General features: G+C 39.9%; 2 protein-coding genes across 2 annotated transcripts; both read right to left on the reverse strand.

The window, feature by feature from the left end:
* Positions 1-2,509: 2,509 nt before the first annotated feature.
* LOC115571818 (extracellular calcium-sensing receptor-like) lies at positions 2,510-6,764 on the reverse strand. The gene is made up of 7 exons (XM_030401437.1): positions 6,742-6,764; positions 5,354-5,554; positions 4,990-5,278; positions 4,151-4,906; positions 3,825-4,052; positions 3,578-3,701; positions 2,510-3,417 (listed from the first exon to the last, which is right to left on the reverse strand). Exons 1-7 carry the CDS (start codon positions 6,762-6,764, stop codon positions 2,510-2,512), a joined length of 2,529 nt encoding a protein of 842 aa, XP_030257297.1.
* A 3,319-nt stretch (positions 6,765-10,083) lies between these two features.
* On the reverse strand, positions 10,084-13,105 carry LOC115571824 (extracellular calcium-sensing receptor-like). The gene is made up of 6 exons (XM_030401449.1): positions 12,910-13,105; positions 12,536-12,824; positions 11,697-12,452; positions 11,385-11,612; positions 11,152-11,275; positions 10,084-10,991 (listed from the first exon to the last, which is right to left on the reverse strand). The coding sequence occupies exons 1-6, from the start codon at positions 13,098-13,100 to the stop codon at positions 10,084-10,086; spliced, it is 2,496 nt and encodes an 831-aa protein (XP_030257309.1). The 5' UTR covers positions 13,101-13,105.
* Positions 13,106-13,258: the final 153 nt, after the last annotated feature.

Below are 13,258 nucleotides of genomic sequence, written 5' to 3' on the forward strand. Positions count from 1 at the left end.
TACCGTATTTTTATTTTCGGGCAAGCTCATTTTCAGTGGGAGTTCAAGGGGCACTTTTACGCTAGCATCAAAATCGCCATTTTTAAAACACTAAGAAGGCTCGACACAACATGAAACATTGCTCGTAGTATTATACAGGGTCTCTACAAATGAACAAGAGCATTGAGAACATTGTTTGTGTACACAGAGTTCGCTAAAAAGTAAGTTTCTAAACAACTCACGTTAGCAGTAGCTTGTTCCGTTAGCTGCCGTCATGGCAGCCGAGAAGTATCGATCTCAGAATGTAACCTAGAGGAGAGTTAAGGTGGACCGCTACTGTCTTCCAGCAACAACTATCCAGGATATCTCACGTGACTTTTCCAGCTTTTGATTTTAGCACTGTTTCTTATATGAGGCTTCTTTTTCAACTTCAAGGTCAATATTGTTTTTCACTTACAACAAACAATGACTCATCCATGCATGTATATGGAACTAAGCTTTAGGAGCAGGCCATCTTAACTCACCTTCATGTTAGGTTGCATTCGGAAATCGACACTTCTCACTGGAAAACATCTGCTAACATGAGTTGTCCAAAAACTCTCTCTGAAAATGAGCTTGCCCGAAAACGAAAATACTGTAAACCTTAAAGGAGTCATCACCCGAAAATCGCAATTTCTCTCGTTAAATCATGCATATTGGTGTTGGACCTCTGTTGAAACTTGCCTGAAAAGCTGGAGTTTGAAAGTGGCTTATTTTTTTCGCTTTGGCTCTTTTTCCGAACAGGAATAGCGCACAAAAGTGCGCGTTCCTAAAGCACGAGATTTTGACTCTGCTCCTGTGGTGACGTTACCACAGGAGGCTACTTGCATAAGCATCGGCTCACAGCCGTCCTCAGCCAGACTTTGAGTGAGCACGCCGAATCTGCTTATTTCTCTGTCATTTTCAGGCCATACATCGTGACCGCCAGCATTAAAACTCAGGTCTTACATGTAAAACACGAGTGTGAAAAGTAAGAAGGAAAAAAAAAGAATTTACCATTCAGAGACATCCTGCTGTAAACGTGTCTCTTCCACCGTCTCTGACTCTTCACTCTCCCGTTCGGGTTCCGACTCCGGCTCGTACATAAATGCCTGAATTCCGTAAGGTTCGTCATTTAGTGTGTGCGCCATGACAGGGGGCTGTTTATGTTTTGGAGTCTGTGTGTGCATGCAGGCTCGCCCCCCATTCCGGCTCTGTCCTTCCTGCGGCCAATCAACGCGCCTCATTACATATTTATACAATGCACATCCGGACTGGTCAAAACCTCGCGCATAATCTCGCGTGAGAAAGTCGCGGTATGAAAAAGTGTCAGAACAAGCTCTATGTTTGATTTTTTATTATTTATTTTTTTTCTAATAAGTTTTAAGAATTGATCCAAAGCGATCCAAGAGGGACTGGATATGTAAAAAACCAGGTGATGACTCCTTTAAAAGTAATTATGCTTTTATACAAAAGTTTGACTCATATACATTCACAAAAAAAGCCTAGGTTGCATTTTGGTGCGAGTTTCCCTGTAATGTTCAGCCTATGGCACTGAAGAACAACATTTTGTTACACTAACATGACTTTATAACTTTATATGCTAGCATAACTTTATGCTAGCAAGCAGCAGGCATAGTTAGCATTCATGCTAATGTCATAGCATGATATCATGCACACAACATCTCAAGGCCCAATTTTATATTTGCAAAGTATTTCTCTTGTGTGCATTGCAAACTATTTCTATCCTTACTATGTTTGAATGAAACCGTAGAAGATGCTCAGTAAGTGTAGTATGTAAATCTGTTGACAGCACATGATAAATAATGCATATATGGTTACCTACATACATAATCTATCACAACAGGGCATCACTTGCTTACATCTATGTTTTATCCCATCTGAATTTATTTTTAAAAGTTACGGCAGGAATACTTTATAAATATTGTTTTAAATAAAGCCTTTTAATCCACATGCTTTGCAAAATATGTGTATATTATTCTTGTATGACCACAACATGGCCATTGTCCCTATACATACTATGATAGGTGGAGCTGTTGCTCTAATTGCTACATTTTTCTGCAGATGGGTTTACATTGGAAATTACAGTGTGTCTAAGTGTACCTTGTCTGCTGTATGAAAGAGAAGCAGGAGAATCAACCTGGGAATCAGAAAAAATTAGCAGGACCTTAATGTGGTAATTAACATGAAAAGACAGGCAGTTATTTTGATACTTTTAAATCTTGTTTTATTTATATGACATAAAACAAATATTAACACTGTGCATTGTAAGTTTAATCATCCACTCCTTTGTTGGAAAATCTCATTTTTAATGAAAACAATCTTAAAAGATTTTTACATTGAAATGTTTTATTGTTGCACTGCAGACACAAACACAGGAAAAAGCTGAGCAACATTTATGTTTAAATGGATACTATTTAAAACCACTAGTTTTACATTGAATATAAAAAGACTTAGCGTGATTTCCTCTAAACTGATAGCTACCGTAAATTTAATCAGACCCGGTTTTCCCCATCAGATGTTTTCTTGTGTTCAGTTCAGGTTTGAATACGATAATAAAGCACTTTGGTGCAAATATACAGAAAAGTAGCCCATAACTGGAGGCTAAAATAGCAAATATCTCAACCGCCACAGTGAACTTCCCAGGAGAGCTGACATATGCTGGGATAAAGGTGATCCAGACTGCACAAAATATCAGCATGCTGAAGGTGATAAATTTAGCTTCATTGAAGTTATCAGGTAACTTTCTGGCCAAGAAAGCGAGTACAAAACATAAGAAGGCTAGGAGTCCTATGTATCCTAGTACAGCCCAGAACCCAACAGGTGATCCTAGAGCACACTCAAGAATAATCTTTTCTTTGTAGAGTTTCATGTTTTTGAAGGGAAAGGGCGGGTTAATTGTCAGCCAAAGTATGCAAATTAAAACCTGTATTAGAGTAAAACCCAGAACACTGAGTCTCTGCTGTGCAGGCCCAAACCATTTCATCACATTACTGCCTGGGAGTGTTGCTCTGAAGGCCATTAACACCACTAATGTTTTACCGAGAACACAAGAGATACAGAGGACAAAGGTGATGCCGAATGCTGTGTGTCGCAGCATGCAGGACCAGTCAGAGGGCGGACCTATGAAAGTCAGAGAACACAGGAAACACAGAGTCAAGGAGAAGAGCAGCAGGAAGCTCAGCTCAGAGTTGTTGGCCTTCACCAAGGGAGTGTCCTTATTGATCAAGAAAAGAATGGCCACAATTAAAGTAAAGAGTACACCAAACAATGTGAAAAATACTAGTATTATACCCATAACCTCAGTGAAGTAGAGGAACTCGACATTTTTCAGTATACATGCATCTCTGTTTTGATTGGACCAATACTCTTCAGGACACTTTTTGCAGTCATTAGAATCTGTAACAGAAATATTTTCAATATTATTGTAATTTAATAAATTACATCCTAAAAACGTAAATAGGAGGCTGCACCATAGCTAATTTTACCATGATACATAGAGTGTGGAAAACAAACAGCGTATCCGAATTGCTATATCTCAGGTCTGTTGCACATATACCTGTGCTGTTGCTGATTTCTCCGTCTGCACATGGTATACAGTCATAGCAGCAGACTGGCTTTCCTTTCTGAAGGACTTTATAAGTTCCTGGACGACAGCTCTCACTGCATACTGACACAGGCAACTTCGAATCAAAGAAAAAGAAAGATATTAAATGTAATTAAATAATCATTGCAGATGAAATATTGTTGAATTACATAGCGACCAGCATTATACATTTAGGTGAATTGTCAATTCAGATATTTGCCTCTTTCTTTCCTCCATTCCAAATTATTTCTTCAGTCTTGAGGACAAACTTCTGCCCAGGAGGCAGAGAGGCATCATAGTATCCAACAGGTTTAAACTGGACTGAGCCGTCTGATCCACGCTGCCAGTTCACCACCTCATACTGAGCTACAACTGCTCCAGTGCTGTCAAACCAAACCTGGTCCCCAGTTTTTATTGTAAATTTCACCTGCTTCAAAGACTCCACCATCTAAATAGCATTAATTTAAAATGTCAAAATAGCATACAGAATAAGTAATCTGTAATAGAAATGGGAAATACACATTTTAGTAGCCAGTTCCTTTTTACCTGCCAGGGAGAAACCTTTACATTCTTGTCACAGCCCTGACTTTTGGAGCACTTTAGGATGCTGTGCAGAGAATGGGCCACAGCATAGATGGCTTTGTAGATGTTGATGGGGTATCTCAGCTCTGCCACATCATCATCATAATCTTTAAACTCAATTAGATCCTGGTTATCTCTACAATGCATTGTTTCAGATATGGTATTACTTTCCGTCTCCTTGCAATCAAAAACTGTCTCCCAGAAATCTCTGATTATAAAATCATCCAAACCACTGATAGTGGCCTTTGGCACAGCAAAACCCAGTGAGCCTCCCAGCACACTGAAGCTGGTGGGAGTTACCAGGCTGTCAGCAGTGATCCAGGCCTCCACACCAATAAACTGCAGGCCTGTGATGTTGTGTAGACTCAACTGATGTAGAAGCTCATCCATCTCTACGTGGGCCATGAAACCAACAATGACCCGGGCAGTGCTCTTTCTGATCACGTCTACCACTTTCATTACCTTTTCTGGTTCTGCCCTGTGAAATTTCTCTGTATACTCCACACACACTCCTTCCTCCTGCGCTGCGGCAAGGAAGATGGCCATGCCATTGTTGCCATAGTCACTGTCGCTGTTGACAGCCCCGACCCAAGTCCAGCCATAGAACTTTACCATGTGGGCAAGTACTCTACCTTGGTAGAGATCGCTGGCAATTGTTCGAAAAAAAGAAGGATACTCCTTCCTGTTGCTCAAACACTCACAAGTAGCTGAGTGACTTATCTGACAAATACACAAAGAGGGAGACAGAATGAGGACAGCTTACAAATGATACACACATTGATGCACATAAACAGTCTTCCTACCACTGGTATTTTGAATGGTCCAGTAGTGCGTGACAGCACAATGGTTGAAGTAGATTCAGACTCTCCAATAATAGCATGAACAACTGATTGACCAGAACAGATTTTTCCTGAACTCAACTCATCACTGTTCATCAGAGCCATGGCTGCACGCATTGAGGATAATGTTGAGGCACAGTTATCATAAATACGGTATCCAATAGAAACATTGGGAAGAAGAAATTCACTTCTGTTTATTTCCTCAATTGCAAAAATCATGGTCTGGGCAAATCGAAACTCTCTGAGGTTGACCCTGAGAAAAATACAAGTGTGTATTTACTGTTACGGAACTCAAGAGAATATACATTTAAACAGTGCTGAAAATTACCTGGAACATTTAAGACGTGTTGGTTTCTCTGTAAATGAAAGCGGAGGTTGTGTGATTTTACTGTGGATGGAAAAGGCTCCCCCAATCATGACATCTCCCTCTTTAGACAGCACTGGAAACTCTGGACTCCCTCGTATCTGACAGAAAGGGGCTTCATCCTCCGCTGCTCCAAATGCAGAAAAGAATAGCATGAAAACCAGACTTGTTATTACTTGTGACATTTTCTTCTACCAATTGCTGATTGGCCAGAGCCGCCCAGTCTGGTTGGAGTCACAGTGGTTTTAAGTGTGTAATTTTATAATCTTAGGTGAGGTCAGAGCTCACTCACCTCACACTATCCAATCAAAGATAAGTAGGATAGGACATTTGTGTCTTCTCATGGAAGTAATTCATGGAATTATTGGGCCATGGCACGTGTAGTTACTTAGCAGATTTAGTTTGTTCACAGCTCATGACAAGATATTAAATATGATGCTTTGTTAAAGAGTATACAACAGTAAATAATAGCTCCACAGTATAACAATCCAGCATATTTTAGGACATAAGACCATGTAAGGGATAATTCTGAATATTTAGTATTTTCACTTCTGTAAAGTAAAATTGTAATTACATGATAATTTTACATTGAAGTATTTCTATTCTATTTTATATACTATGAATATATATATAGTAGTGGTATACCACTCTGTCTTCACTAAGCTTACTGTCTTCAGTTACTTCAAGAATAAAAAATACTATATAGAATATATAGAATTCTATATAGAAATGTATATTCTTGAAGTAGCTGACGTTACCTAAAGTAACATGAAAAAAGTAATAGTGAAGGTAAACAAAAAGCACAAACCATTCCAGAAAGCTGAGTGAAGACAGAGTAGTATACCACAACTAGGATACTACTACAAATCAAGTGTAATGGACAACAAAATCAAACAACTGAAAACTGCTGGCAAAGAAGGCCATTATGGAGGTGAAACTGAATAATAAGCAGGCTGTGTTCCAGTCACGTTACTTCCCAAACATATTTGGAGATTCAGACAATTTGGGATATAAGCACGCTCAACAAGTTCTAGAGACCCTCACAACAGTGCTGCCTCAGGATCACCTTTGGTGGAAGAACAAGAACCTTTGAGTTTTATGTCCTTCAATGAGGTATTCTGCAAGTTCAGAAGGTGCACAAATGCAATCTTGGGACAATTGTGTCTGGAAGGTCCTTCCATCAATAAGTACTAGGATTACTGCTGGCTGGTGGTGCTTACTCGGATTGTGCCCCTTGCTCTTTTGAACATACACCCAGTGCAACACTGCCTCATGATCCTCAAACTTGCACGAGGGCCAATGTCGTGTTGCAGTGTGGTGCCAACTGACATCTCCCTGGTAGGCTGGGGTGCCATACACAAGGGCAGAGAGGCATCAGAAGCCAGTTCCATGGATCTTATCATAAGACATCTATCTTCTTGAATTGCAAGCTATCTATCCAGCTCTTATGAACTTTCTGTCGGAGCTGAGAAACCACCATGTGTTTGTGAGACCCATGGATCCCTGGCTCATGACAGAGTCAAATTTCTTATCACGGGGCTGCCCCAGTCTGTCATTTGCACTTTGCAAAGAGCCCAGACTACATCAATTAGGGCAGACAATTTCTAACATCGGGAAGCGTTTGAATCACGGTACAACTTAAGACAGGTGGATCCTCTCTCCTGTATCACCTACGACATACTCCAGGAAAGATTAGAGTTGTTCAAGTTGACTAAAAAGAATGGGAAGAACAATCGGTCTGCGCCTGAACCTTGTAGTCCACCTGACTTGGTCTGATCAAAATCCCACTCCAGTCAGCCTACTGAGTTGTACCCTTTCCAGCCTGCTCAAGACAGTGAAACTGGGTTGAGTGGGTAGTCACTGTTTTAAACAGTTACGGCCTAAAAGGTGTATCTTCATTGTACACAGGGCCACAGCAAACCAGCTCATTGTCTGTTACAAACCTGCCTTGAGCAATCAGTCTCCAGGACTAGACTCTCTCATAGGGTTGTAGATGCAATTCAACAGGCGTTTAAGAATGTAGGCAGGCTGAACCAAGCAGGGGTCCATGTACATTCCAAGACCTCACTGCCTCATAGGCCTTTGTTTATGTGGTATACAGCACCCTGTTCACTGAAGTTGTACAGCAATCAATGACGCAGGACATGGCCTGAAATACCATGTCTCGGGACCACCCTGTTTGGGAATGTTTGTAGTTTGTTTATAAGGGTTTGAGTCACACTTTTCTTTCAAAGCTAGCCTTGAAAACTAGAGGTCACATGTATAATCCAAGTTCATGAGTGGGGGGTCTATATGTCAAGCTAAAAGCAACTCTGAAACGTATTCCAATCAAGGTGGGAGGCCATGTGTATGCAGTGCTTACATGACCATGTGTTTCTAGTTATTGTATGTCCACCACATGAGTCATAAAGAGTATCCAGGTAAGCTGCACCTGTGAGGGTGGAGAGAACATGTGATAATGATTGAAGCTTTAAATAAAAAAATACTAATAAATAAATAAATATATATATTTGCGTTATTACATAATGATTATCCTCAAGCATAAATTACTTTAAAATGACTTTGGCACATTAACATCATTTTGTATTATTTTACTCTATGCGTTTCATCATTTTCAGGGAATTTTGTATTTGGATAAGGGAGCTGATGTTACACTTTTAACAACATATTCAAATAAACAATTCAACACACCTGCTTTAGCAAGGCATTCGACCATATGATATTTAATTTGGTGTTATTGTTATTTTTCAGCCACAGGGAAGGTTATTGTCAGCTGGTACCTCCAAGGCCCTCTTTAATTAAAAATGAATTGTTGTTTGTGTGTTTTTTTAGATGACCTTGACCTACACCTCAGGCTCTTCCTGTTCACAAACACTCTAACAAACTAACGGACTCCCTCTAGAGTTCACAGTGTCTCCAACCTGCCCCCACACCTGAGCTCAAACTGGAAGCATCCCTTTAAGGCTGTTGCATCATAATCCCATTAGGGCCTCTCCTGGAGAACTTGAGGCCTTTGTCAAGACATGTCATGCCCTGTAGCCCAAACTTTTTAATTCTTTCACTTTTTATTTTATCACAGTGTTGCCTTTTGAAGTCAACTTCTATAATAAAGACAGAACAAAGATATATAATTAGAGCTTCTATATTTTTTAATATGTGGGAAGGGGATTCGATTTTGACGTGATGTGCTGAATGGTAGACAGCATACATGCATGTCAAGTTGAATAAAATCCCAAAACAGACCATACATTTAATAACAAATTCAAAATGAATCAATATACAATGTTTTATTCATAAAACTAAATTATCAAAATAGGTGACCAATCCAAGATATGTTTTCTGGATCAACAAAATAAAACATCTGCTCTAAAAGAAAATAACTTTCTTTGTCACCTCTCTTTGCACACCTGGCTGACCAGGCGGCTCATACTGTCCAGAAACTCATGTCATGAGCATTCGGAGGACAAATCCATTACTCTTTTTTGCACAGTTCCCATATCCCTATGTCTTAACACAAAAGGAAAAAAAGATCTAAAAATATTGGTATTGAAGTTAATTAGACCTGCAGAATAATCAAATACCAAAAGTATTAGTATGAGCCTAGTTGATAGAGTTGCTATGCATACACAATCTATGTATATTAATATACAGTATGTACAGATTGAAGAAGTTGTTTTAAGTGAATGAATTTATGAAAGCTACAATATATTACATGTCCAGCAGGTGGCAATAAAGAACAGATGAATTCAGCATTCTAACATGCAAACTGTTGCTGTAGGCTATATACCAGCATGTTTTGATTCAGTAGTTGTATGCATGGATATACTAAGTGTATCATAAGCATGCTATGATACTTAAATTCAAGTCACAGCTGAGACATACAGTATTTGAGTGTAATGAAGTGTTCTTGAGGCATCCTAAAATACAACTTAGACTGCTGAAACATCAAGTCAGATAGAGGTGACCCTGACCTGCTTGATCTGAAATAAAATAAAAGTTTTCTCCCAATTTCCACTAATATTTGTTATTTCTTTGCAGTGAGCATCAATCTTTACAGCCTGAATTCTAGCCATGTGATATTTTAATCAAACCCTGAAAATGTGCTTACTTAATATCATATGTGCTATATGTCTTTTTCTTTCTTGTGACCTGTCACCAGTTCAATCCCCAGACTACTCATGCACCCAAGGCCTTTAACTCCCAGCCTGCTTCAGTTGAGCCATTCACTTGTCCATTAGATCATGTTTGTATTGGCCAGGTTCAAGGTGTGAATGTCTGGAACAGGTTAAGGCTGAACAGGGCATTCCTGAAAAAGAGAACCTGCCTCATAAGGAAACTTCCCTAAGAATATAGTAATAAATAAATAATATAATAAGGTTTAGATGTTTCTTACTGGGGGTACGAAAGAAAGAACCGTCTATGTGATAGAGGTTGATATCAAGTTCAGGTTTGCTTCTTGTGAAAAAGCCCTTTCATGCTCATGCTTTTAATAAATATGTGCATATTGTGCTTTTGTGATGACAATGTCTGGTGAAGTCTTGCACTCTAGAAATCGAGTGCAGGTCCTAATAACAAAATAGGTAACCATGGAGCCTTTTTTATTATTAAATGAAACAAAATGAAGAATAATAGTCTGCATCTTTAGATCAATTACTATCAAGTAACAGTTCATTTCCTTTAAACTTATATCTCTATTATACAGATCTCATTTTCCCCATCAGATGTTTCTTTGTATTAAATTCAGGTTTGAGTACAATAATATAGCATTTTGGTGCAAATATACAGAAAAGTAGCCCGTAACTGGAGGCTAAAATAGCAAATATCTCCACAGCTACAGTGAATTTCCCAGGAGAGCTGACATATGCTGGGATAAAGGTGATCCAGACTGCACAGAATATCAGCATGCTGAAGGTGATAAATTTAGCTTCATTGAAGTTATCAGGTAACTTTCTGGCCAAGAAAGCGAGTACAAAACATAAGAAGGCTAGGAGTCCTATGTATCCTAGTACAGCCCAGAACCCAACAGGTGATCCTAGAGCACACTCAAGAATAATCTTTTCTTTATATAGTGTCATATTTTTGAAGGGAAAAGGAGGGTTAATTGTCAGCCAAAGTATGCAAATTAAAATCTGTATTAGAGTAAAGCCCAGAACACTGAGTCTCTGCTGTACAGGCCCAAACCATTTCATCACATTACTACCTGGGAGTGTTGCTCTGAAGGCCATTAACACCACTAATGTTTTACCCAGAACACAAGAGATACAGAGGACAAAGGTGATGCCGAATGCTGTGTGTCGCAGCATGCAGGACCAGTCAGAGGGCGGACCTATGAAAGTCAGAGAACACAGGAAACACAGAGTCAAGGAGAAGAGCAGCAGGAAGCTCAGCTCAGAGTTGTTGGCCTTCACCAAGGGAGTGTCCTTATTGATCAAGAAAAGAATGGCCACAATTAAAGTAAAGAGTACACCAAACAATGTGAAAAATACTAGTATTATACCCATAACCTCAGTGAAGTAGAGGAACTCGACATTTTTCAGTATACATGCATCTCTGTTTTGATTGGACCAATACTCTTCAGGACACTTTTTGCAGTCATTAGAATCTGTAACAGAAATATTTTCAATATTATTGTAATTTAATAAATTACATCCTAAAAATGTAAATAAGAGACTGCACCATAGCTAATTTTACCATGATACATAGAGTGTGGAAAACAAACAGCGTATCTGAATTGCCATATCTCAGGTCTGTTGTACATATACCTGTGCTGTTGCTGATTTCTCCATCTGCACATGGTATACAATCATAGCAGCAGACTGGCTTTCCTTTCTGAAGGACTTTATAAGTTCCTGGACGACAGCTCTCACTGCACACTGACACGGGCAACTACGAATTAAAGAAAAATGAATAGTGTTAAGTTTTATTAAAAGATTGTTCAAGATAAAATATGTTCATACTACATGGTTATAACTTTGCTGTCAATTCAGATATTTGCCCCTTTTTTTCTTCCAGGCCACATTATGTCTTCAGTCTTGAGGACAAACTTCTGTCCAGGAGGCAGAGAGGCATCATAGAATCCAACAGGTTTAAATTGGACTGAGCCGTCTGATCCACGCTGCCAGTTTACCACCTCATATCGGGCCACAGCTGCTCCAGTGCCGTCAAACCAAACCTGGTCCCCAGTTTTAATTGTCAAATTCACCTGCTTCAAGGTCTCCACCATCTAAAAGGCATTAAGATTGTATGACAAAATATTAATTTATAGAAAAAAAAGAAATAAACAGTTTAATGGGTTTTTTTTTCTTACCTGCCAGGGAGAAACCTTTACATTCTTGTCACAGCCCTGACTTTTGGAGCAATTTAGGATGCTGTGCAGAGAATGGGCCACAGCATAGATGGCTTTGTAGATGTTACTGGAGTATCTCAGCTCTGCCACATCATCATCATAATCTTCAAACTCAATTAGATCCTGATTTTCTTTGCAAGTTGCTCTTTCAGTGACTGTGCTCCCATTTTTCTCCTTGCACCCAAACTCTGTCTCCCAGAAACTTTTGATTAAAAAATCATCCAAACCACTGACATTGGCCTTTTGCACAGCAAAACCCAGTGAGCCTCCCAGCACACTGAAACTGGTGGGAGTCACCAGGCTGTCAGCAGTGATCCAGGCCTCAACACCAATAAACTGCAGGCCTGTGATGTTGTGTAGACTCAACTGTGTTAAAAGGTTGTTCATCTCTACATGGGCCAGGAAACCAACAATGACCTGGGCAGTGCTCTTTCTGATCACCTCTACCACTTTCATGAGTTTTTCTGGTTCTGCCCTGTGAAATTTTTCTGTATACTCCACACACACTCCTTCCTCCTGTGCTGCAGCAAGGAAGATGGCCATGCCATTGTTGCCATAGTCACTGTCGCTGTTGACGGCCCCGACCCAAGTCCAGCCAAAGTGCTTGACTAGCTGGGCGAGGGCCCGGCTTTGGTAGAGATCGCTGGCAATTGTTCGAAAAAAAGAAGGATACTCCTTCCTGTTGCTCAAACACTCACAAGTAGCTGAATGACTTATCTGACAAATACACAAAGAGGGAGACAGAATGAGGAGAGCTTGCATATGATACACACATTGATGCACATAAACAGTCTTCCTACCACTGGTATTTTGAATGGTCCAGTTGTGCGTGACAGCACAATGGTTGAAGAGGATTCAGACTCTCCAATAATGGCATGAACAGCAGATTGACCAGAGCACCTTTTTCCTGAACTCAACTCATCACTGTTCATCAGAGCCATGGCTGCACGCATTGAGGATAATGTTGAGCCACAGTTGTCATAAATACGATATCCAATAGAAACATTGGGAAGAAGAAATTCACTCCTGTTTATTTCCTCAATTGCGAAGATCATGGTCTGGGCAAATCGAAACTCTCTGAGGTTGACCCTGAGACAAGAACAGAAAAATAAAAACTTGTATTTGATGTAACAAAACTCATGAGAATATGCATTTAAACAGTGCTGAAAATAACCTGGAACATTCAAGACGTGTTGGTTTCTCTGTAAATGAAAGCAGAGGCTGGTCGATTTTACTGTGGATGGAAAAGGCTCCCCCAATCATGACATCTCCCTCTTTAGACAGCAGAGGGAACTCTGGATTCCCTCGTATCTGACAGAAAGGGGCTTCATCCTCCGCTGCTCCAAATGCCAACAGCAGCTCCATGATAACCAGACCTGCTATCACTTGTGACATTTTCCACTCCCGATTGTTGATGGCTCAGAGCCACCCAGTCAGGTCAGGATCAAGGTGGTCTTAAGTTCGACATTTTATAATCTTAGGTGACGGCAGAGCATACTCACCTCCTTCTATCCAATCAGAGA

The sequence above is a fragment of the Sparus aurata genome, chromosome 2 (assembly GCF_900880675.1).
Source record: "Sparus aurata chromosome 2, fSpaAur1.1, whole genome shotgun sequence".
NCBI lineage: Eukaryota > Metazoa > Chordata > Actinopteri > Spariformes > Sparidae > Sparus > Sparus aurata.